Genomic DNA, 25,970 nt, shown 5'->3' on the forward strand with positions numbered 1-25,970 from the left:
TTACACGAGTAACAACTCCAGGGTAGACGTATACCAAGCTTTATTGAGCATTGCACTCATTCATGTACATGTAATGTTGAACTTTTGTACAACTCTTGTCAGTAGTGCAACTCGTGCAATGATGGAAAGGGAGGGAAAAATCAAAGTCCTTCAAGTGTTTCAACTTCAGAACAGCCGAGACATTTAAACGGCATTCAAAAACAATGTAACTGAGTAAAGAGTTAAGAACGCCGCAGAAGACAAAATAAAAACAGGAGTTGTTGGCTGATACACGGTGCACATTCCAGTTAGAACACCTCCAATTTAAGAGCAGAACTTAATAAATAAGGTCTGTCTCAGTACTGTTCAACAACAAAGATGTGCTGAAGAATTTCCGTTTGGATCCTTTTACAAATTGTACAAATGATACAAAGACTTATACTTCTTACTTCACCTGTTTTAAATGCATCAAGCACAAGAGCAAATACACATTTAATACCAGTAACTAATCCACAGGTTCGGGATGCGTGTGTATTTAATTTTCAGCCATGAGGACAGCTCCTGCATCCAGACTTTGGTCTGTCCCTTCCAGTGCAGACGAAGTATTTATGCAGTTTAGGACTGAGGAGGCTCAACAGAGGAGGTGCACTATACAACAGAAGCAGATTCTAATTACAACTCAATCTGAAACACGTACGGTGAAGCTGCAAGTACAGCCGAACACAGAGCGACGTTACTGAGCAGAAGGTGTCCGAGGAGGATTGGTGTTGGTGGTCATGCATTTCAGATAGACAGTAGAACATTTTCTTTCATTTGGGTCTTTGTATGAGTTTAACCCCTGAGCATATTTCCATTTTTAGGAAAAAAAAAGAAGAAGAAGAAAGGCAACAAAAGAAAAACACACAGATGAGGACACGGCGCTGAAGACTCCGGAACCTCATAAATGATGGTCGCTGTCGAGGACATGCATTTCACATTTCTCAGAATTCCTTGGCTGCTTTATTTTACGGTTTCTGCTGCTGTTTAGGTTTCAGCAACATACAGATGGACTGACTCTGACACAGTAAAGGGAAAGACCAAGTCAAGAAAACCAGTTTTGTAATGGGCTGGGAATAATGTAGGAACACGACAGCAGCATTTTATCCAACACCTGAATTTAAGTCCCCTTACTTCGCATTTAAAAGCCTTAGTAAACTGATTTGCAACACTGCAATGTAGCTTTAAGCGTTCAGTAATTTACTTGTCAACAGATAATATTTCTTCCTGTGGTAATGTAAAAGTAGATGCTGCTGCATATGAACGGATAAAATAACTATATCACAGGTCACAAACCTGTAAGCGGAATAAATGTCTGAACACTGCTTACAAAGGTTTAAAGTCCACTGACTCAACCAGAAACTTTCCCAAATGTTTTAATGGTTTCAATATTTCCTTGTTTTCATGCACTATAAATAGAAAACGCAGGACAGCTGACAGTAAAATAGCCAAATCTCTCCTTGACAGTGTTTTGTAAAGGTGCTTGACTGCAGTAGCTGTTGTACGAACACCAAGGCACGCTTGACAAACTCCCAGCTGTTCGAGTTACAAAATGGACAAAGAGGAACCAAAATGGTGAAATAAAGCAAACCAAGGAACTTGATTAAAGGATAAATTTGAGACCCGTGTGCGAAACAGAGAAAAGAGCAAAACAAGTTGGTCTGTGATTTAGATGCGAGTGGATCCTGACGGTAGTGACATTTTGGTCTTCGTTGAGTGTCAGTAAATCAGCACAAATTAAGTTTCTTAGAGGAAACAGCATCACTTTTTCTACTTCAAAGAACTAAATCTTTCACTGCAGCAGTGCTGCAGAACGTCCTGTATGATGAGATTTCATCATACATTAATGTGGGTTTGTAATTAAGCATTAAATGCCCGTCTAAATGAATCATCAGACTTTTAGTGGTTTTCATTCCGTCCACCTTCAGTCCAGACCCAGAAAAAGTCTTTGCTTCATACTCAGGTGGTCCAGACTGAACAGCTTAAAGCATGTGTGAGGAGTGAGTAACTCAGATCAACATGCCTTCTTGGTTGGATCAACATATCACAAATCTTCTCACTCTGAATGTCAGAGGACAATATGTCACCTGTCAAATTTCTGTAGGTGAAAACTAGAGTCTCTGGAGATTAGAATAAGGAAAAAAAAAAAAAGAAAAAGATTTTTCTCTGTACAGCCACAGCTTTACATCGGAGTCACCACGGCCCAGTTTGACATGTCCGACCCTCAGGGGTGATGGGAGGACTGAGGGTGCAGAACAAGGGGACAGCGGTCCTGGAGCCTGCAGTGCAACGACACATCGACAGAGCCTGATCCCTTCAAAGCGGGATGTCAACTCGACAGGTGAAGATGGGACTAAAGGCCCCCAGACTATGTGTTGGGTGCGTGACTGAGACTCTGAGGGTGGAGCTGCTGCCGCTTTTGCTGCTCCTGCACAGCCAACTGCTGGCACTGGTGAGATGTTGAGAGCTTGTTGATTAACGGAGACACGCAGTTCGCTGGAATGATCAGTCCTGTAAAGGAAACAGAAGTCTGAGTGTGAGTCTGCAGAGGACAGTGGTGTTGACATTTACAACACTTATTAAAAGAACAGCTCAATATTTTGGGAAATAAAATTATTCGCTTTATTACTGGGAGTTAGATAAGACTGATACCACCTTAATATCAGTACTGTAAATATGAAGGTACACAACATATAAACCAAGGCTTGTCATTTTATACTTCAGTGTTTGCACAGTGTGCTTTAGAGGTTCTGGTAGAAAGAGTCTGGCTTGCTGTTATCTAACTTTATTGACAAAGACAGCTAGACACATACATCATTCCCATCAAAGCAGCTGGAGAGCTGGTTTGAGGTCTGTGCCAAACTACAGTACATGACAGCAAGTCCATCCTATGGTATATTATCAGGGTTTCTGCAGAAAACAGCCAGTCAAATGCAATGCTTTTTAAAGCCATTTTAATGCTACACCGTGAAAAATATAATGCCACAAATTACACAGGTTTGTTTTTTATGTAAAAGATCATTTTTATATGAGAACTGTCCCCACATTTGACCACCCATGGGCTGCAGTTATTCTTTGAATTCCACATTTTCGCGCCATTTTTGCTGGAATTTGCATTTCCCATTTCCCAGCTCTCCTCCACCTGGTCCAGCCTGCCGGTACCCCACCAGCCAGAACAATTATCGCAATGGTTCAGCATGTTTACGCAGATGCACATATCTGACGTATTGCAGTCTATAATTACATATTATCAAATATTTTTTCTTGAAAACTGCAGAAAGAATTTTTAATGCTAGTGAGAATAAAAATTAAATGATTTTTAATGCCATTTAAGACCTTAATTTTCACAAAATCAATTTAATGACTATTAATGCCCTGCAGAAACCCTGGTTATTCAATGGTGATGGGAACTCAAAGCTGACAGGAAAAGAACTGTGGCATTCCACAACTGAAGATGACATTTGTACCTTCTCTGTCACTGAAAAATTTACAATACACAAATGTACGAAAACGTTTTTTTAAAAACTAAAGGTCCATTCCCAATGTTTGTGCATGCAGGCTTCATGTTTACACATCACACTGCAGTAAAGTAGCGTGACGAACAGGGAATCCAGACTGGTTGAAATATCCAAATCCTGCTCTCAGTTGCACATCTTCATCTCACATTTTAAACGGGCCCAGACTAACTTTCAGCAGATTAATCGGAAAACTTGAAGTCTTTCAGTGTCAAATTATGAACAAACAGCATTCTGCTTTTTTTTTAAAGTCTATTTGTAATACCTTGGAAGTAAGGTGAATTTAATGCTTTAAGACTTTTCAGCAACTGCAGACATCCAGAACACATTAGATTAAGCAATGAAACACATTTCCCAAAACACTGAACTAATCCTTGAAAAATCGCACTCCTTTAACTTACCAACTATCCTCTGACCATCTTCAGTTCTGAGGCGGACAATCTGCACCTTTACGTTGGTTCCACTGACGGGGGTGAGCACCTCCTCCAGCTCATTCCACACACTGAGCACTGAGCCACACAGAACGTAGTACGTCCGACACCGAAGGCCGACTTCACACTGCAGACCCACCGATGCTTTCTTACAATTACCACGCCTGGAGACAGAGTAGCATACAAACAGGGATTTAAAACAGAAGACAACTAGAAAAGCACTCGGAGAGCGCAGACCTCCGCCAGGCCATCTGTTTGTCTGTCTGTTTGTCTGTTAACAGCGTAACTCAAAAAGTCATGGACGGATTTTCACCAAATTTTTACAGAATGTCCGGAAGAGCAAAAGTAACAATCAATCAGATTTTGGAGGTGATCCGGATCACCGTCTGGATCCAAGACTTTTTTTTGAAGGACTCTGTACAATTGAGAGATGGCCAACGGTGATCCAGATCACCTCCAAAATCTAATCGATTGTTTCTTTTGCTCTTCCGGACATTCTGTAAAAATTTGGTGAAAATCCGTCCATGACTTTTTGAGTTATGCTGTTAACAGACAAACAAACTCCGATGATTACATAACCCCCTGGCGGAGGTAATAATAGCTTTTAAGACAAAGGATCAATGTTGGCTTGGATGGATGACACATACCAAAATGCATGAGAGCAGATTTTTGCTGACGACTGATACTGGTCAGTCCAGTGCTGCTTGGCGTCTTCTGACAAAACCTAACAGAGTAGAAAAAAATATATGATTCACCAAAAATGATATTCAGTATCCTTTTCAGCACCGGTTTAAAATAAAGAATGTCATCTTACCTTCTTAAACTTCTTCTTGATGTCTGCGTACGTCTCCAGTTTGAGCTGCCTGCCTGTGTTTGGTCTGTACACCAGGAACAGCCTCTTCTTGGTGTTTACCTCTTTCACCAGTATGGCTGTTTTCTTGTTGTTTCTCATCTGGTAACATAAATAAATGCTCATTCCTCTACTTTTACACATCAAGAGGAGTTTACTTCTCCTGCTAGCACTACTCCGTACGTAACAGTCGTGTCACATTTTCTCTGGAGGAGGTCGATCTAATGAAAAAATTACTTCAGTGACAACAATGGATTTATTGCAATTTTGGCTTGCAGACCATTTTAGAACAGAAACCCTGCATTGCAAACTGAGGATCTCAAGTTTTAAAGATATATAAAACTGGTCAAAGAGTGTATGGTCAAATGTTTCACTCAAGTTTTTAAATAGCACATGTTAACCCTTTAAGCTTCAGTCAATTCCAGCCGTTTTCAGTACAAAAAATCGCTAATATTCTATTTTTAAATTAAAAAAATTACGAAAAATACGGGGAATATTGGACGCGCATCGGGAGGTGCATTTCCTTGAAAACGACCGATTCGGGGATTTTATACGACTTCAGGACATGTTTTGGACAAAATAGTTTACTGGCTTGTGTCATCTGATGTAAAAGGTTGGATTATGGCCGTTTTTTTGTGGAATCTTTTTTTGTGTGTGTAATAATAAACCCGGAAATGTGAGTCGCGCTGTGTGCTTTGAAGCCGTGTATAGAGAACGGATGGATGAATATTTGTTTTTGTCGGACAAATGTGTTTTTCTCACCCGCTGTGGTAATCGCATCTGAAAGTGGTTTATACCGGCGGATTCATGAGAATCTAAGCTTTCCATCGGTGTATAGTGTTTGTATAATCGCGTTTGCACCCGTCGGACATTCCTGAAATTCCTATGCAAATTAGTAGGTGTACCGCCGGCGGTACACTGAAGCTTAAAGGGTTAAAAATGTTGTCTGTTAGGTAACTTTATGTCTCGCCCCTTTCGTATCAGCTAAAAAGAAGTTGATATTAGCCGATTTTCTATCAAACAAAACATTTACAGTCCCGCAAGGAAACTGAACAGACTGGAACTCTGCTGTTCATCTGAAGAAAGCCCTGCAGACTAACCAAACATTTTAAGTGCAAACTTTGAAAAACTAAAATAAATAGACTAGCTTGTCAACATTAAGGTTGCATTCATTTCATATTGCAACACTCTGCAGAAGACTGTTACATTAGTTTCAACCATATTATCTTATATTATGAATGTAACAGACTCAGATTGAAGACGTCCTCATTTTCTTTAAGTTAATTTACAGACAAAAATATAGTGTTATATTTGGATTAAGTAATCGAACATCAAATAAACCAGTTGATCGAGTTAAATTGGTCATTTTTTGTACAGAAAATATCTTCAAATCTCCAATTAAGGTCTCATTTTCAAAAAAGTTAAATCAGCTTAGGATACAAGTCTCACACCTGTACATAGAAGCCATCGTCTGATCCATTCTGTTCTGCCCAAGCATGTGTGGCTTCTTCCCAGGACATTCCCCTCTCCACACTCACCTGTGAAGAGACACACAAAGTCAGACACTGTTCCTGTGACCTAACAGCATTCTGAAGGGCAAATGAATATGCAAGAACTCACAGTGTAGAGTTCCACATGTCCAGAAGTTGTATAGCCTGGTGTTAGGAATTTCCTGCAGTCTACCTTCTTTACTTTCTCATCACCAGAGCCGAGGTCTGATAGAAGACAAGGGAACAAAGATATTCATACACATTATGAAAAGAAAACACTGAATAATTTAACATCGGTAGAAACTGTCTCAGGTTTACCTTCGTTTGTGAGAAGAGTTGAATAATAAAGTGGAGAATAATTGTACAATCTTACCGAGAATGCCCATGTCGTATCTGCCATTCTTCTTGGCTTCCTGAATCACTGCTGCCAGTGTGTCCGAAAAATACTGAAACAAGGCATTCTGCTGCTGAACTTCCATGCCCAAGATCCGGTTCAGGAACTTCCCCATGTTGTTGTAGTCTGTAGCAGTAACACAATACATGCTGATTTAATTTTGATTCAAATGTACATGTATCACAAATCAAATCTGACAGCGAGAACTGCAGTGTTGTTCCTTTTAACTCCATGAGGCATATTTTACAGGTAATTTCACAAGCTTTTCTTTTAAGGTCTTATCTTGGTTATTATGAGGGCTAGCCATACTTCAGGTATCTGTTTGTTTTTCAGAACAGTCCAATCTATTCAGATCTTCCATAACTTGATATGATAAATACTTTGCAATAAATATTTTAGAAGCAATTCAACCGAGAAAAAGTTGAGAATTTGGAGGCAAACTGAGTGAATCAAGCTTCATGTGCTAATCCACAATTACCTTTATCCAGCGAAAGTGTGCCAGATCTGTCCTCCACATTTATGAGACCCACACCTATTAATCCACTCTGAATTTCTACAGAAGAAAAGTTCAAAAAGATTTTCAGAGGCACACACTAATAAACCAAAACTAGGTATGCAGTAAATCCAACATCTACAGAGAGAACTAAGTGTGCAGAAAACAGAACAGATTTTAAGACTAAATGAGAAAAAAAAATCTTGTCCTTGCTTGATGAAGGATGTGAGTCATACCTTTAAAGAAATCCCCTTTAAAGTCAGAGGGCGGAGACACTAATGGAGCATCGAGCTTCACGATCGACTTCATCACAATTTCCAGAGCATTTCTGCCGTACTGCAGCAGTGATAAATGTGAGTGAGTCACAGGTAAATAAAGACGGTTAGACCTTTTCTCAGATAAATGCTGGATGTGCTTACTTTGTTGTCAAAATTAAACCTGCTGAGGTCTCGAGTTTCTGTTGCTCTTCTGTCTCCGTGAGTGAGAGCACCCTGTTAAGAAGAATGAACACAAATGAAGTCCGTGTTTGGATAAATTATTGTTTAAATGCCTTGTCACCCAAAATGAGTCCGATCTAAGAGTACAGGTGCTCACCAGGCTTTCTAGTCTTTTAGCAACAATGGATGCAAATCTCTGCTCTCCTGCAAGCTCCGAGATGAGGAACACGTATTCTGGAGCGGTGACCTGGTTTGACCTGTGAGTTCTCCCTGTATCCAAACAAGCAACAGAACAGCATCATTGGCATACAGTTAGTTCAAATGTATTACTGGAAAGAGACACATTTCCAACTGGCTCAGACACAGAAAATACATTTAAACCATGTATTCAGTGTGCCTTTATTTAAAAAAAAAAAAAAAAAAAAAAAAAAAATGTTTAGAAGTGCTGATATCCACTGACCGAACTGTTGTATAGCTCTGTCTGCGCTCCATGGCAGCTCCAGAGTCATGTGGACTCTCCGCCGCTGGTTCTTCACTCGACGATCAGCTTGCAGGGAAATACCTGAGCTTGCAGCTTCTGAGATGATGGATATGTTCTAATTCAATGGAGAGACGACAAAGCATTAGTTTTCACTGTTGTGATCAGAAACTGTGATTTCTGTATTTTAAAACATAATGCGGTGCACACGAGCAAATGAAATCCCTCTGCAGTATGAACTAGGCTCACAAGATAGAGCTTAATCTGCATCGTTTTCTTCTGGGCTGATAATGATTGTTAGCAATCAAGAGGACCAATCATCAATGTTAGGAACTCAAAATGAAAATCTTGGCATCAAAATTCTGAATGTGCTGTTGCTTGTAATGTGTGACCAAACAGGTAGTGCTGTAAGCAGGAGACTGAAGATAGAGAGCCAAGTGCAACAGAGTTCATCTTTAGTAAGAGTTGGTTAAAAGTAAAAATATCCGTAAAGGTAATTTGTAAAATGTTGATTATCTGATTTATTGATTGACCTCTGAGAGTGATATAATTTCAGTTCAGGTTCAAAGAAATAAAAGCAAACTTTTTCAAGGGTAACGGGGACCCTAGTTCACCGGGAACATGCACATTCCTGTAAAATGACTACTTGTAAGATCAGCAGTGTATTTCACAATATATTTGACAAACACTGCCAAAAACGATCAAAGAATTGTGCCTGCCATAACATTCAAGATTAGTAAAATCCTGTCTCATAGATTTATAAGTCGTTGTGTGGATGTGTTGTGTTTTCATGTCTGTTAATCCTTAAAAACACATGGATCTACGACTAAAATTTGACATTCTGGGGCAACCAGCAGTATAGTTAGGTTACATGCCAAAATGGGTGCAAATGTCTTTAAACGTTTTAACTTCCAGCCAGCCAGACTTTGAATACATGTTATTTCCCTGTTCTCTTATTTTACATCTTTTTCATCCTCCTACTGCCAGTCTAATAAATACAAATTGCCTAAAAATTTTAAAAAAGGACTTCCTAAAGCTAAAACACACCAATGCAGATATTCATATTTTTTAATCAACTGAGTGATTGGTTAAACAGCCTGTACAATTTAAGTTGACCAAGAAAAAGCCCATTCCACGCTAACCCGCAATAATTTCCACAATAACTTTGTTTCTACCTTCTCTCCATCCATGAACCTCTGCTTCTCTGTGAGATTGAGGATTTCCACCGGGACGTCCAGCTCAGACCGAGACTCATAGGTGATGCTGCCATCGTCATTACTGACCACACGACCTTTACGACCGGTCATCTGAAGCATAGCAGAAAAACAGAAAACTCAGCTAAGTTGCCCACTGAACACCAATCCAACCACAGCACAAACAAATTGCATTAGCCTGCAAAGAGCAACAGTAGTTTGTACCTCAGCTACGTTGTCAGGGCCTCCCAGTTCATCTATCAGCTCATCCAGAGTGTTGGGAGGTAGATCCTCTGCCAGCTTCTCAAGCTGTTCCAGCAGATCTCTCTTCATTTTCTGGGCGTGTTCCACTGCGTCCTGACTTGTTAGGCAGCTATCCTGACTCTCTGCCTTGACTTATGATTGAGGAAAAACAAAGCATTCATTAACCCTCCAAAGGCTAAATCAGGGTTTTATTACTTTACTGCACCCTGTGGCGGATGTTTACCTGTGGCAGGTGTGCTGGGAGCGATAACTGAGGCAGTGAAAGCAGGCCTGGTGGAACCCAGTCCAGAGGCTAACAAGGCACTTTGAATCGAGTCTGGATCAATACTCTTCCTTCTCTTTTTCTTCTTCTTCTCTTTCCCTTTCTTTGGTTCCTTTCTGATGAGCCATGGATCTAAGAGGAAAAAGACAAAAGTGACAAAAGGGAGTGATGACTGAGGGTGAACAACTAGGGGAAAATATCAAACTACCGGTGCTAACTGATATTGAAACTGGAATTTTCAACAATTTTTTTTAAAGTCAAGCTTCAGCTCAATTTTCACTGTGTAATGGGTTGAAAATATGATGGAGAATTACCACATGATGGTCCCTCAAAAGTGTGACAAGAAAGAGGGCAATAATTTGTAACACTTTAAACCTTTGGTCAGAGGTGTTGCATAACAGAAATCCCATATTGCAGCCTTTACCATCTGTTATTCGTATTGATTCAAATCACAATTTCAATTTGAAATCAACTAACCGTTCGGCCCCAGTGCCGACGCTGCTATAGAACGTAGTAATTCAATATTCACAGCCTCCCTCAGTATGCTCACCATCTTCCTCATCGTCATCAGACTCGTCTCTGAATGGGTTGAAATCATCATCTTCATCCGCTGAGCTGATAGATTTGAAGCTGTCATCACTGTCGCAGTCTTTACCGGAGTCTTTGTCCGACTCATCTGACTGGCTCTCTTCTGAACTTGTACCTGACAGACCGCCATGCTTGCGAGGCTTCTTTTTCGGCTGCTTTTTGACCTCAGAACCTTGGGAGATTACCAGACAATGACAACATGGTTATAGAATTACAATTGTTAAACAGCACAGATGGTTTGAGTATAGTTTGAGCTATTTGACGTCAGGTCATCATTTGTATTACCTTTCCTTTTCTTGCCCTTCTGCTCAGGTTCTGCTGCAGTGTCGTTGGGAGACGGCGTCTTCTTTGCCGAGAGGTCAATACCCAGCAGGCTGTAAAGCTTCTGTCTGTCTGGTGCTGGAAAGTGCTTCTCAATCAGAGACTGCAGCACACCTCTGTGACAGAAACATTTTATTGCAGTGACTTACACACATTATTATGTTTGAACTGTTGGACAAAAGTCATTTAAAGTTCAGTTCGTACTTTGCAGTCGACACGAAGTCATTTAGTTCTCCTCCTCCTTCTTCCAAGGCCTCCAGTGTTCTTGCTTCACCAGTAGACTGCAGTCCAATCACTACACACTGCAGAGAAAGAGCTGGTCAGTATTTTATACGCCGATTGTGCCAACATATTGCAAAACAGATTAAACAAGTGGCCAGCATCTTTGTTTACCTCACTGGACTACAAACACAGGCTTTGATTGCTAATTTCTAGCTTCAATAAATTGAAACCTCCCTCCCTGTTTACCAATCTTCTAGCACATTCAACATCACATACATTTTCACAAAGTAGTTCCAATTACATTCTGCTCTCATAATTTTTCAGTGAGGCTGAGCTAGCTGAACACTTTTTTGATGAGAAAAAACAGCTCACGTTTTGAAAACGGGCTTTTGCATCAGAATCTGCAGTTTGTGCAGGACACAAAAAGAAGAAGAGCTGAGCTGTAAATCATTTGCTCTGGCTCTGTAAGCTCAGTTTACAGAGCTGATTTTAGCGGTTTCTTTTTATGTCCAAGACAAACTTTTTAACTGAGAAAAACATCCCACATTGCGACCAAATCTCACCTACACTCACATCTTCAGCTGCTCTGGAAGCTGTGGGACCGATATAAACATCATCTATCAGCTTTGACTTTCTTTGCTTTCATTAATGTTTTTATGAATATTCTTTTCTTGTGAGAGCTTGCTGAAGTATTGATTTCAGACATCTAACTGAATGTTATATGCTTTTGTGCAACTTGTTTATGTGAACACTACAATGTCAACATGATATAAAGATACAAGACAGAGCAGTTGTAAAAATCTGTAGAATTACATTTTTACACTTCTTTAAATCTGGCTTCACACAGGCGCTGCATTACTTAGCTGTTTTTTTTGTTTGTTTTTTACTGAATACACAGCTCTTGTGTCTGGAGGTTGATACATTATTGTTTTTTCATTTTTACCACATTATTTTTCAGTCTCTCATATATATTTACATTGATGCACCCCACTTCTGTGGTGGTGTTTTTTTTTTTAATTCTTGCTTGTCTTTTGATACAGCTTTAAGAGAACTGGTGAGTTTTTTTGTTGGATGTCTTCATTACCACAAACAACAGCATCATTGACACAAAGATTAGATGCCCCTGGAGGTTTGAATTGTGATTGTAATCAACAAATTTAAGAGCAGTCTAACCTTCCCATTCTGGACCTCCTCTCTTGCCAGCTGGACCACTCGGCGGACTTTGGAAGCAATGCAGAGATATTTGAAGAATCTCTGGTGGGCAGACCAGAACTGACCCCACATTGACTTCTTCATGCGCTGCTCAGCCTCCATGAGGTTCGCAGCCTGCTGGAACTTCTCACGTGCACTCACCCACTACAAGAAGCAGGAAACAACAATGAAATCAATTTATTAGCTGCAAGTGCAAATCAAAGAGTCCACACAAGGTGCCTAAAATGTATTTAAAGTGCTCACCAGTCTCACAGACTTGTTGTACATTTTGATGTATTGTTGAGTCAGGGGCACCTCCTCAATCTTGAAAGTCACACCTGTAAAACTCAACTGTCTTGCGATATACATCCCTCGCAGCTTCATATCCATAGCTACAATCTCCATGGCACCAACACCTCTGAAATTGAGAGGAAAATCATAAAGGACATATAGTCCTGTGAAAATTTACAGAAAACTTCTATGTTTCAATATTTCTCATGTACATGTTCCAGATCCCTAAATTGATATTTATTGAATATCAGGCATAACACACAAAACATGAAACAACGGTTTTTAAATGTTGATTTATGGGAAACCAAAATCACTACTGTGACAAAGTAATTGCCCCCCAAAACCTAAGAACCAGTTGGTCACTTGGCCTGTAACAACTGCAGATAAATGTTTGTTACAGCTTGCGATCATTCTTTTACACCATCATGGAGGAGTTCTGGTCTACTCTTCTCTGCAGGATAGTTTGATTCAGTGGCATAAGATGTTTTTGAGTAAGAACTGCCCCTTTAACCCTCAAGTGACCGAGTGGGGTCATTTATGACCCCAGCCATATAATTATATTTGCCGTTTTTATATCTTTTATCTGAAAAATGTTTCCTACCATGAATTTGTCAATCTACTTGTTCTACAGCTGCTCATAGTTTTTTGTAGAGATCGGCCAACTGGTGTGACAAGGATAATGGAAACTTGTCTGGGGCCACTTATGACCCCCGAAAGATGTATAGGTTTTTCACTATTGTAGGCCTTATTTTATTTATTTCTACCTCTAATCACTATATTTCAGTGTTTTGCAGTGCACTATAGCTGACAGACCTACATTTTTAGCCACAGCTGCCCTGGGGCAGACTGACTGGCTGCCAATCCACTCCTACAACCCCTCTGACCACCACCAACATTACACAGCATACACATTCATACACCAGTGTAAGTGGCAGCACTGGAGGTAAGGTGGGTAAAGTGTCTTGCATTGGACGAACGGCTCTGCCACCTGAGCCACAGCCGCCCCTAATCTAAATACTTCTCTGCATGTTACATTGCACACATACAGACAAGATGTTTGTGTAGATTTTGTTTTTATGTACTTTTGATTTACTATTGAGGAAACAAAAGGAATAAAGTTTTTTTAAAAGAAGTGGCAGACAAAGCGTGTCTAAATAAATGTTATTGCGTTCTTACAACGCATCATATTGTTCATATGGTTTTACTTTAGCTCAGAGTCAAAAATAATTAAAACCCATGAATAATAAAAGAAGGTTATTTTAGAATATCCATCTTAAAATGCAGTGGAGTGGAATAGGTAAGAAAGCACAAAAAGAGGCAATAAAGTAGACATATTCCTGTGTAAAACATAGTGGGGTCATAAAAGACCCCAGTCAGTCATTTTAGTCGCTAAAACAGCTTGGTCGCTTGAGGGTTAAGGACTTGCCACTGCATCCGGACTTTGACTCGGCCACTCCAAAACTTTAATTTTGTTCTTTTTGAGTCACTCAGATGTCGACTTGCTTGTGTGCTTTGGATCACTGTCTTGCTGCAGAACCTATTTGTGTTGAGCTTTAGGTCGTGAACTGCTGATGGATATTCTCCAGGAGGATTTTTTGATAGAGTGCAGAATTCATGGATCCATCAATCATAAAAGGTCATACAGGTCCCGTGGAAGCAAAGCAGCCCCAAACCATCACACTACCACACCATGTTCCACTGTTGGCATCATGTTCTTCTTGTGGAATCCAGTATTAGTTCTAGATCAGATGTAATGGATTCATGTCCTCCAAAAAGTTCCACTTTTGTCTCATCAGTCCACAGGACATTATCCCGAAAGTTATGGGGCTCATTCAGATTTTTTTTTTTTTTTGCAAATGCCAGCAAAACTTTTATGTTGTTTTCGGTCAGGAGTGGTTTGCGCCTTGCAACTCTCCCATGATGCCATTTTCTCCCAGAATATTCCTTATCGTGGAATCGTGTAGACGGACCTCGACTGAGGCCAGTGAGGTCTGCAGATCTTCTGATGTTCATCTGCGTTCTTTTGTGACCTCCTGGATTAGATATTGACACGCTCTTGGAGAAATGGTAGTGGTTGGGCGACTCCTGGGAAGGTCCAACACTGTTCCATGTTTTCTCCATGAGTGGATCATGTTTCTCACTGTGGTTCTCTGGAGTCCCAGAGCCTCAGCAATGACTCTGTAACCCTCCAGACTGACAAACGGCAGTGACTTTGTTTCTTGTCTATTCTTGAATCTTTTTAGAGGGTGGAATGATGTGCTGCTTTTTGAGACTCTTCAGCTACTTCACAATGCCAGACAGGTTCTGTTTAGTGACGTTTAGATTTATCAAGCCTGCCAGTAATCATATGCGAGTGGGGCTGGTGAAATTTAGCCCAACTGCCAAATGATATTTGGTCCTTTGGTTGCAAATTTTTACTTGCCTCAAATGAAAATGATCTTTTTTCCATAGTAACTTCACAAAAAATAATCTCAAAACTGAATTCTGTGTTTTCGTGGGTTACCTTTGTTTTGCATTAAAATTTGTTTGATAATCTGAAATATGTACATGTGACAAAGATGCAAAAAAATAGAAGATTTCTGCAGTAGGCAAATACTTTTTCACAGCATGGTGCATATTTCACAAGCCTTTCAAGTCTGTGGAGATTTTTTTTCCCCTTCTGTTAAAAGAGAAACTCACCTGCGCTCAACAGCTTGTATAAAGTTGCCAAATTCCCTGAAGGGTGTTTTATGGCCCCATATGCCCAGCCGGTTCATATAAGCCATGTTTCGTGGTTCAGAGGCACCTACGGAGAAAAACATCTTCAGTATTTAATGTTTCCACAGATGTACCTCCTCCACGAATCAAAGGAAGTTTTACTATATCTACTGACCTGTAGCACTTGCATACACAACTCGAGCTTTGGGGAGTTTGTTCTGTAGTTCCAACACTGCAAGTCCAGTTTTTGTGGGTTTGGAGGATCCAATTGGACACACATTTTTGGCTTTATGACACTCATCATAGACAATCTAAAGACATCTTGTTAGGGAAATTTATCACATTTATGAAACATAGTCTAAAGTGATCACTTCACTTAGAATTAAATCCATCATTAACTCACATTTCATAAGTGAAAGGATACAACTCCGTCAAAGTCCTCCCCACACCAGTGGAGGAGCTGCTCAAACCTGGTCTTGTACTTCCCTCCTGATTGGCTCTCTCCAATCAATGAGGAGTAGGTAGCGAAGATCACACCTTTCTTCACACTCCCATTGTGTTTTGATGAGATTTTGCCATATTTGAACTAAAAATGTAAAAGTGTAATTCAGTCACTTCAGCAGTAAACACTTTCAGCTGTTATGGTAAGCATCATAACAGTGTCTCACCTTGTTCAGTGAATGAACCTGGATGTTCTTGGCTCCAATATCCCTCAAATCCCTTTCCGCATCATACTTCAAATCATTTGACACACTAAACCTGAACAGAACACCGCAGTACATTAGAGAAATAACACTGTGTAGACAGTTATGTTTGCTTACCCAGTGTTCAACATAATGTACAGGATTTGGGTTATTTACCAAAGTGATCTCTTCCTGCCCAAGAGGTAATTTTCATAGATGATCCCTGCAATTGTCCGGCCTTTCCCCACACCAGCTCCATCTCCAATCAAATAGGCAGCTCGATCGCCATTGGGGAGGAATGTTTCATGTTGCTGCGGTAAATCAAGGGAAGAAACACACAATCAAAACTTGCCTTTTCAAACTATTTACCTGCAGTGTCATTTTGCCACCTGATTTGCTCACACTTTTTTCATTTTGCTAGTGCTTTTCAAGGAAAGAACACATGAAAGCTATTTTCTTAGCAGTATGGTGATAATACTTTCGGAAACAAACTAATTTTTCAGTGGCAATATTCATGGATCTTTATAGACAAGGGACATGGAGTAACGTCTAACGGAAAATAAACCATGATTTAATTCATTTTTGATTATTATTATTAATCTGAGCTGAAAATGTGTAAGCTGAAATGTGTAAAAAGCCTTCACTAAATTGCACATCTAAAAGGTACCATTGCTTGTGTGCATTGATCCATTTGTGACTAGATACTAGGTCTAACCTAGCAAGACTGCCATTGTAACTTTTACAGAAATGACCAGAGTACGTAGACGTGAAGCCGACATGTTTAGTTGCAGTCAGATTAAAGGAAGAAAGCGCAGGTTTGAAAGGACCTCACAACATCATGTACCAATCCTTTATTCAGTCTGCAACCATTGCGGTTTTCAAAATGTACCTCACTACAGGACACAACGAACACCGACAACTCTGTTCCAGCAACATAACACACTGAAAATTTTAAGTTTTGCAGAGGAATGGGATCATGGAGTAAGGCAGCCCTGTCATTTTGTATTTTCAGTGGGGTATCCATTTTGATCATAATGCTCGCCTTCCAGCATGTAAATGTTCAACCAAAACAAGGGAACATCATAGCAGCACCCTTCACTTAATCTCACACATTATTGCAATTGGTTTAAAGAAATACAAACAAGCCAGAGCATTTGCCCATGACAGACTGATGAAGTGCAGCCAGACCATTACGTGGTACAGAATGGGCCGGCTAAACAAGAGTACATTTCCACCAATAGAATTAACACTATTTACCTGAGCTGCATATGTGATAGCTTCCAGCTGCAGTGCAGACAGGCAGCCACGATCAATGACTTCCTCTGGGATGGACAGTCTGTACCACACATCTGGAGGATTTACACTGGACAGGGAGCTGGTCTCTACCACAGGATCAGGATGCCTCATGCCGATCTTCACTGCAACAACAAAGTGACCAGTCAGTGGAACAATCCACAAAACAACAGCAGGCTGTATTTTAAGTTTCCTGATTTGATGGTGTGTTATTGATTAAAAGCGACACAGTATACTGCTGTCACTCAGTCCTGTCCATTTTAATTTGGCCAAAGCTTCTCAGTGGTTTACGGAGTGCTGCACAGTGACTGAGTAAACACTAGGGATGTCCCAAATGATGCATCGATGCATCGTCTGAGCACGACACGTCATCAAAAGCGGAAGTGAGCGCGCAATGCAACAGAAATCACCGGCCGACTGGAGCGCAAAACACGGCCAGACGTCTGTGCTGCATCGTGCTTATATTATGTATGCATGATGCCGCGCGGATGTCCGCGTTTAGATACAGCTGTATAGTAAACGCTGACATCCGCGTTTACGATAGATCACAGATGTGCGCGCTGTATCGTGCATACATAATACATGCACGATGCAGCACAGACGTCTGGCCGTGTTTCGCGCTCCAGTCGGCCGGTGATTTCTGTTGCATTGCGCGCTTACTTCCACTTTTGATGACGTGTCGTGCTCAGACGATACATCGATGCATCATTTGGGACATCCCTAGTAAACACTGTACAATACAATTCACTGCATCTCATTTTTAATTATACCTGGTGTTGACATGACCAGCTCTTTCCAGAAACAGAAGTCAATCTCAGGTGTAAACTACACTGTTTGCAGAAGTTTGTCATCATCAAATAGAAATGTGGGTCCCATGACATTCATAATTACATATTCTACTAAAACATCACTGTAAACTAAAACAGGTGAATCCTCCACCAACACAAACTTACATTTCATCGGCATGTACTCTGCATAAGTCTCTGCATGGCCCAGCTCATCTTCCTCTTCCTCCTCAGGCTCGTCCTCTTCCCTCATCCCTGGAGGTTTCTGCACATGGAGATTCATATACGTACACAACAAGTTAACACAGTACTTTGCATACATAATTGAAGCACAGGTGTATTCAAATTTACAACACATTTGCTAAATTAGTATCATAATACTTACCAGAGAATGTGAAAAGTTTTGCAGTTTAATGTCGTCATTGATCCAGATCCTGGCAGCATCTTTACTCAACATTTCTTTTTTGATTCCGTTGTTGATTTCGCCTGAAACACCAACAGATACCAAACGTTAAACTGCTCTGTTTGATGCACCTCTGCCTTGTAATGTAGCTTCTCAGCAGATACTAGCTAAACTTGGAATGTTTATAAGAATAAAACATGTATGGTAAGATTTTGAAAACAGAGTTGTAATTCAAACAGGTACAAAGGACCACTCCACCCACACAGTGTGAATTTCTATTCTTATTTCAGACACAGTCTGGCTTTATTTATCGTTTCAATTTACTCTGTAGTCAGTTTTGGCCAAAGGGTAAACAGAGAATGTTTAACTCTGGATGAGCTCTGACAGACTGCAAATCCCAAAGGCCTTGTTTCAGGATTTGAACCTGCATAAAAGTATATTCATAACTCTACCAATAACTGTACAGCTTTTACATTATTTTGGTTCTCCAGACTTCAGTGCAGCTCTATGATACACAGGCCACTCAGAATGGGATGATTATGGCTATAAATCTCAAATCAGGGTTTCCCTGGCTCAAAGCAAGCCTTTTGGCAATGACCATGCAGAACACTAAGCATGAACCGTCTTGTACAGTAAGGACAATAAATCTGTTCATTACACTGTTCTTTCTGATCATTTGGTTGATAAAATGCGTAAATGAAACACCAATTAAGCTAATTTCAAAATACTGTTAACACTTTAAAACTTGTTAGTATCATGTAAAATACAACTTAATACCTGATTCACCCAGAGTACGAACGATGAATAAAAACCAATGAGCACAATAAGTCCCATTTACCAAGTGCATGACGTCATCAACATTTCGTAAATACTTCCTAGTAATATGTCACACATTAATGGAGAAATGACTAATTGATTTATCTGTTATTTGACTGACACAATGCTGTAATCTGGAATCTTTTTTTAATAATTGATAAACAACTAAAGCTTATAGCTTCGACTGTGTGAGTAAGATGTGTTGTACTGTCTCTCAGAGTAAAGCGAACACATGAATGAAGACATCTAATGATGTCAACTAAGACTCTAAATTTGTGATGAATTTTTATTGTTTTCTAATTTTGTATTTACCTAAACAATTCATGAAAATAATAGATATCTAAAAATAATAATTGAAAATATTACAAATAAATCATTAATTGTAAGTAAAAATTGAGATATTATAAAATCCTAAAATCATGCTTTTAAAAATGCAGATGTTAACATTACCAAAGAACTTACCTGGACCAGTGGCTGTTGCCGTTGCAACTGGTGTAGCAATGTCAGGTGGAGGCTTTAGCTTCATGAGCTCCATCAAACTGCTACCCTTCAGACCAGTGGTCTTCACATTGCCAGTCCTTAGAAGATCTTTCAGCTGAATCTGCTGAGAAAATAAAAGGCATGATCAAGCATACCCAAGAAACACACTTTCAAATACTGAGCAGCGACAACAGTTCCATAAATAAACTTACCTGATCTCTATTAGAAGGCACTACTGTGGACGCTGAAGGAGGAATACTTGTGGAGGAGGGGGTTGATGAACCGCGCAGGGCTGAATTAGCCACATGGACCACCTTGGTGACGGTTATTGTATGTTTGATAGGGTTGGTAGCTGATTGTTTGGTCACAACAGCTCCAAGTGACGGCAACTGATTCAGCTGATTTAAGACAAACGTGGTGGTTGATGGCTGAGGTTTGTGCTGTTTGAAAACGAGAAAAAAAAAAACTGATTTTAATCCATACAACAAAACATCGGCTGCAACATAACAAACTAAATAATTAATAAAGGAAACATGATCTTCTGTAATCTCACCCTGATAGTGACAATAGGGACTGCAGCAGGAGGTTCAGGTCGAACAACTTCCACCGCCTCTGTCCCCACACCAACATCCAGGGCACTGATGGAGATAGACTGGACAGAGGAAAATCACGACATTAACATATAGCTATAGAAATGTCAATAAATCACTTCTTCTCCACAAGAATTACAACAAAATAGCAACTTACTTGCTGGGTTGTTGAGGGCTGTGCAACATCCTGAGAATCAACATCAAATAGGCCAATATCATTTGGGCAAATTCCACTCTCACTTAGAGCAGCAAGAAGTAAATCCTGTCCGGGATCCATCTGCAAGACAAATGTATGTGTATATATATATATATATATATATATATATATATATGTATATATATATGTATATGTAAGCTTCTGGTAAAATCTTCCATGTACAGTGATGACAATGTGTGTTAAGAACTAAAAACACCATCCCAAACAAAGGTTTTCATCGGCAGCCATTTTCATAATCAATTCTTTGAGAGATAATTTTAAAGCAAAAATGTCAAAAACAACTGTTTGAGTTTTCAGCATCTCTAAAGTCAAGATTCCCAGCTTAAATTTGTTGGATATGATTGTAAACTGAAAATCTACCAAACCAAGCTACTTCATGTCCTTATTTTAGGTTGTAGAAAAATGTGATCTGCACATTTTCATTTGAACATCTGTCCCCATTTTCTGACACTGACAACAGAGCTATTGCAATTCATCAATTAGATGTCAACTATTAAATTAACGGCCAACTATTTCGATCAGCATTTAGATAAATAAATAAAAACCAGTCAATTAAATATCTTTGGGTTGTGAACAAAACAAGACATTTATCACTTTGGTCTTTGGTGATTGACATTTTTCCACCATCTTATAGGCGAAACAACTACGAAAAATAATCTAAATAACCAGCAGATTAATCGACAATGAAAATAATCATTAACTGTAGGTAATGTGTACATAGCAAGGAAACAATTATTTTACTGATTAAATAATTAAAGTGAAAATAATACGCATCTGCAGTTTTACAATTTACACAGCATGTCACCAAGAAATTACAAGACCCATAGCTCTGCTATAAAAACAATGAGGATAAAAATGCAAACAGTGTTAAGATCACACAGACAGCACAGTCTACTGTAAATTTAAATGTGTGTGCTATTTTCACCAACCTCAAAATGTTTCCCCAAAATCTTATAAGACATGGCGTTTAACTAAATTGCCCATTTTAGACACACAATGACTATTTGTCCAGAGTTTCCTGGGGCTTAACAATTAAAGAAGCACAACAATGAATAAACCAAAAAAAATTAAAGCAAAGATTGCTTACAGGGGATCCAGGGAATCCTTAGATTTGTTGGGTTTTTGTATATGTTTTTGTTGGGTCACAGCTTTGGCTGTAAATGAGTCAGGTTCATCCCGATGATTAAAAGTGCTGTGGCGTCTTGGCCATAATATTTGTATTAGCTACGATAAGTTCAGTAGATACGTTATAACATAATTTAGATTATCCTCCACAATTAATAACACTACGGGATCGCAACATTAGTATTTAATATCTAATTTGTAAATTACTCGTGTAAAACTCACAGCATAACTGACACTATGGGGTCTCAACCCTGATATTTACATCTGGCAGATGACTTTCATAACGCCAATCATAAACTTTGCTACGAGGGGTACTTTGAAGCAACAGCTTTTGTCTTGAATATTATGATTAATAAATAACTGATCTCTTTTAGAAGGCTTTACACTACTGTAGATTAATCTATTTCATCTTGTTTTATTAAGTGCTTTGAGTCTTACTGGTTAAAATTTGACTTCATTAGATCTCATTTCACATTTGTTTTATTACAGAGCACTTCATAACGTTGTTGTCAAAATGTGCTATACAAATAAAGCTATTATTTTTCATAATAAATCATGACAATTTAAATTAAATTTACTGTAACTAAGGCTTGCTTACATAGCAAACCCAACATGTGACCAAAAAACCCCCACACAAATTTACATCATAAAAGGAATGCTAAAGATACCGAAAGACCCACATGTATACCACATGTGACAAAAAAAGAAGAAGAAAGAAACCAAAAAACAAAAAACAACAGCAATCAATAACCAATGTAAAATTCAGGACAAAAAAGACCAAACTGAAACAGGCAGTCGGGGTGATTTCGCACTACTGTTCAGCAAAAAAAAAAAAAAAAAAAAAAAAAGGTCTACTTTAACTGTTGAACTTACCACAACACCTCTAGAACTGTACGCAAGAACGTGAAAATCCCGATAGTAAAAGGCAACACTGCCTCGACATACTTAAATCGACTTCCGAATAACACAAACAATACGAGATTTAACGTTAGTCATGTACTACAGTAACGTGTAGGCACCAGTCAGGTCCGAGACTTGATCCAAAGTGACCCAAAACAAGACACGTGTTTCCAATGCCCTGCTTTCAACTTCCTGCTCCCGAACTCAGCTTAGCTTCTCCTCTGCTCCACGTTAGTTCCTACGGTTAATAACCTCAGCACTAACACAGCAACGACACTAAATAATCCAACTACATATTTTCGCCGTTTAACGATAAACACGGACAAACTGCAGCAGCTAACCGTTGTCTCGCGCGTGAACATACCTGCTAAACTGGCCTGGTTAGACCAGGGTGACACAGCTAAGCTAACAGAAAGCTAAGCTACTGAAGTGAAAGACACCTTCACATCCAGGACAGCGACAAGTCAGAGAAGTCAAACTAACAGAGGCTAATGTAAATGCCAAGTGCTGTGAAGCCACATTTTGCAGAATCCTCACAGCCGTTACAGCTAAACGACGGTAAACACGGAGAACGACGCTGAAGTCAGTTTACAATTCGACAATTAAGGGAAAAGTTAAGGGAAACTTACCTAGCTGGACTGGGCGACAAATTCTCAGTATAATTCCATATTTTATTGATTTAAAACTGCATTAGACATTTTTTTAGTCCTAATGCCGTATGAAACCCACTTTCAAACTTGTAAAATCTTTATTCCAATTCAGAAAATTGAAAAGGAGAGTTAATTTCTCTGAATGTGGACCACATTCGACTATTTCCATGATGAAACCACAATATATGTAGACAACCTATTTGTTTTTAACTATTAATGAAGGAAAAATTCAAAGCAGGGTGTATGATTTACGAAAACATTTTCATGTATGAAAATGATCTATTTTGTATTTATATCCATGTAAACCCCCCCAAAAGTGCATTTGATTGCTTTGCATACATGGACTACATGTGCCCAGGTCCTAATCATAAACCTGCTATAAATAATCATCATTGTTGCCTTTTCACAAATCAGAAACTATTTTTTGTTGCTGTTTTTTTTTTAGATTAATTGATCTCTGTACAATCTAGTTCAGATATGAACCAGTGTGCATATTAAGATTTTAGATGTGAACCTGAAGATGTAAGGGTGAGAAACAATAAAATAAATGAAACTAGTAGAAAACAGTGAATAGTGAAATCTCCCTAATCTGCATTTTCACAGTACAGAAACTGTAACTGACCTTTCTGGCATAACCCAGTGCATATTTGGACCGTCTACATACACTTTATATTTTGGAACTGTGATAGTTCTCTTAGAAACATAATAACAGTGTAAATGTGTCACAAATTTAAGAGTGGGTTAACACAGCATTAAGGCTTGGCGTAAAATGTCGGACACGAATTTAAATCGTTAAAATCAGAAGAAAAAAGAAACAGAAACGATGTCTTGGCGGTGTCAGCTAGGCTTCCATTAAGAGCCGAACCAGAAGCTAACTTCAGCGTCGTCTTAAAAGACAGGTATTATATCAGTTCCACTCAAAGCAACATTGCACATTTATTACCTAGGGTTAGCGTGATTTAATCTAAATTTACTTTGTCTCGCACAGTGTTCAGTGGACATTCTGATCACATTACAACGTCTCAATAGGAGTTTCAGCTAGCTTCTTACGTCGGCGCTTGTTGAAGTTAATAACGAGTTGTTGATAAATGAAGTTACCAAGCTTTAATAGAGTTTCTAATGTGTTACCTCCATTTATTTTCAGCCGTGTGTCCTTCCCAGTAGCTGGCCAGTGCGGTTCAGGCTGCAACAGCGAGCTAACGACCCCCTCACATTGTTGTGATGTTGTTGATGGTGTGTTCTCACGCACTGTCATTGCTGTCGCTAGCTAACATTAGCAGCGAGGAGCTAACTGCTTCTAAAGAACCAACTTATAATTTATTCTTTAACCACAACACGATAATTTTGAGTTTTTATATGACCGAGAAGTGAAGCTGGTACGAAAGAAACAGTTAACAGGCTGAGGTGAACTTACTTGACCGTTGGACGGCCGCTGCGGCTCGCGGTCGGCGGCGCTCAACAGCTCAGGTTTGTTGTCCTCTCCGCTCCGCCGCGCTCACGCCATCTTTTTATCAAACGCTCCGCCGCATGTGGGTCACGTGACGTGCAGGCCCGGAGCGGTCGTTTTCTCGGTCAAATTTCGCGAGCGGCGTCGGTGAAAACGGGCCACTGAGAGGCTACGGAGCGTCCCTGGACGACGATAAACCATTAAAAGCGAGAAACGGCGCATTTCTGAGCCGTTACCAAAAACGACAAACATAGCAGAGTCAGCGAGCTAATACTACATCACGTGACCCCACCAGCTTCTAACGGGAAGTGACGTAAAAATTGTTTCTTCTTCTGTGGGGTTTAATGGCGGTTGGCAAACATTATCGCCACCGACTGGTGTGGAGTTTGGATGACATATATAGTATTCACAATATGCACTACCCATGAAAAGCATTTACACGGCTTGAAACTGTTCAGTAGCTTTTCAACATTGAACCATGACCACTTCATTTGGCTTTTATAATAGTTTACAAAAAAGCTTAATCTCAAAGTGAAAACAGATTTCTCCAAAGTAATACATATAAAGTCAATATACACAACACTACGCTTAATTCAACACAGGTGCAGCCAGTTGGTGCTGGAGATCATACAGTTAGTGAAATGGAGATCATCCGAATGCAATGAATGTGTCTCGAGTTAGGTCAGGTCAGTTTGGGGAGCATGCATGTCTCGAGTGATTGTAATATAAAGACACTTCTATCTGGAAAGTCCAGTCACTGGTGAATCATTGGTCCTGGTTATTACTACACCATGAAGACAAAAGAACACTGGAAGCAACTCAGTGAAAACATTAATACATACAAGAAAATTTTCAAATTGCTGAATATCCCTTGAAGTACAGTTTGATCCATTGTTAAGAAATGAAAGGAATATTACATGTGAGTCTTCAAAAACTAAGTGACTGTGCAAGAATGAGACGAATGAGGTAGGCCACCAAGACGCCTATGACTCCTCTGGAGGAGTTACAAGCTTCAGCAACTGAGAAGGGAGAGACTATGCATTAAAAAAACCGTTGCCTGTTTTTTACCAGTCAAAGTTTTATGGGAGAGTGACAAAATAATGCCACTGTTGAAAAGGTTCTAAATAAATCTGGACTAGAGATCACTCGAAGGAATGATGGAGACTCTGACGTCAACTGAAAGAAGGTGATTTGATCTCATGAGATCAAAGTTGAAGTTTCTGGCCATCAGACTAGATGCTATGTTTGGTGGTGGCAAGAGAGTTCTTATGTGTCTTCAGTAGGTACTTGAAGGTATGAAGAGACTGAGCGGGTCTAATTTGAATGGATAAGCGATTCCACAGACTGGGTGCAGCCACAGAAAAGGCTCGGTCGCCTCTGTTTCTGAGTCTGGATCTTGGAACTTTAAGGATCATCTGATTGGCCCACTTCAGTGACTAAACAGGGGCA

General features: G+C 39.6%; 1 protein-coding gene across 3 annotated transcripts; it reads right to left on the reverse strand.

The window, feature by feature from the left end:
- Window positions 1-23: 23 nt before the first annotated feature.
- sbno1 (strawberry notch homolog 1 (Drosophila)) lies at window positions 24-24,823 on the reverse strand. 3 transcript variants are annotated; one of them, XM_051938860.1, is made up of 33 exons: window positions 24,489-24,823; window positions 20,340-20,459; window positions 20,146-20,244; window positions 19,805-20,032; window positions 19,575-19,716; window positions 18,279-18,379; window positions 18,062-18,158; window positions 17,073-17,233; window positions 15,993-16,126; window positions 15,801-15,891; window positions 15,557-15,718; window positions 15,308-15,443; window positions 15,115-15,220; window positions 12,409-12,562; window positions 12,127-12,309; window positions 10,936-11,033; window positions 10,696-10,847; window positions 10,373-10,582; window positions 9,784-9,954; window positions 9,522-9,691; window positions 9,279-9,410; window positions 8,086-8,221; window positions 7,783-7,895; window positions 7,608-7,679; window positions 7,425-7,524; window positions 7,174-7,248; window positions 6,675-6,821; window positions 6,432-6,526; window positions 6,263-6,349; window positions 4,776-4,913; window positions 4,609-4,685; window positions 3,932-4,125; window positions 24-2,526 (listed from the first exon to the last, which is right to left on the reverse strand). In XM_051938860.1, exons 2-33 carry the CDS (start codon window positions 20,457-20,459, stop codon window positions 2,384-2,386), a joined length of 4,224 nt encoding a protein of 1,407 aa, XP_051794820.1. In that variant the 5' UTR covers window positions 24,489-24,823; the 3' UTR covers window positions 24-2,383. The 3 variants fall into 3 exon arrangements, with proteins under 3 accessions (XP_051794820.1, XP_051794819.1, XP_051794818.1); XM_051938859.1 differs by lacking the exon at window positions 24,489-24,823 and adding an exon at window positions 24,203-24,451 and having other exon boundaries at window positions 19,575-19,713; XM_051938858.1 differs by lacking the exon at window positions 24,489-24,823 and adding an exon at window positions 24,203-24,451.
- Between the last annotated feature and the right edge of the window lie 1,147 nt (window positions 24,824-25,970).

This window comes from Acanthochromis polyacanthus, chromosome 18 (genome assembly GCF_021347895.1).
Source record: "Acanthochromis polyacanthus isolate Apoly-LR-REF ecotype Palm Island chromosome 18, KAUST_Apoly_ChrSc, whole genome shotgun sequence".
In the NCBI taxonomy this organism is placed as follows: Eukaryota; Metazoa; Chordata; class Actinopteri; family Pomacentridae; genus Acanthochromis; species Acanthochromis polyacanthus.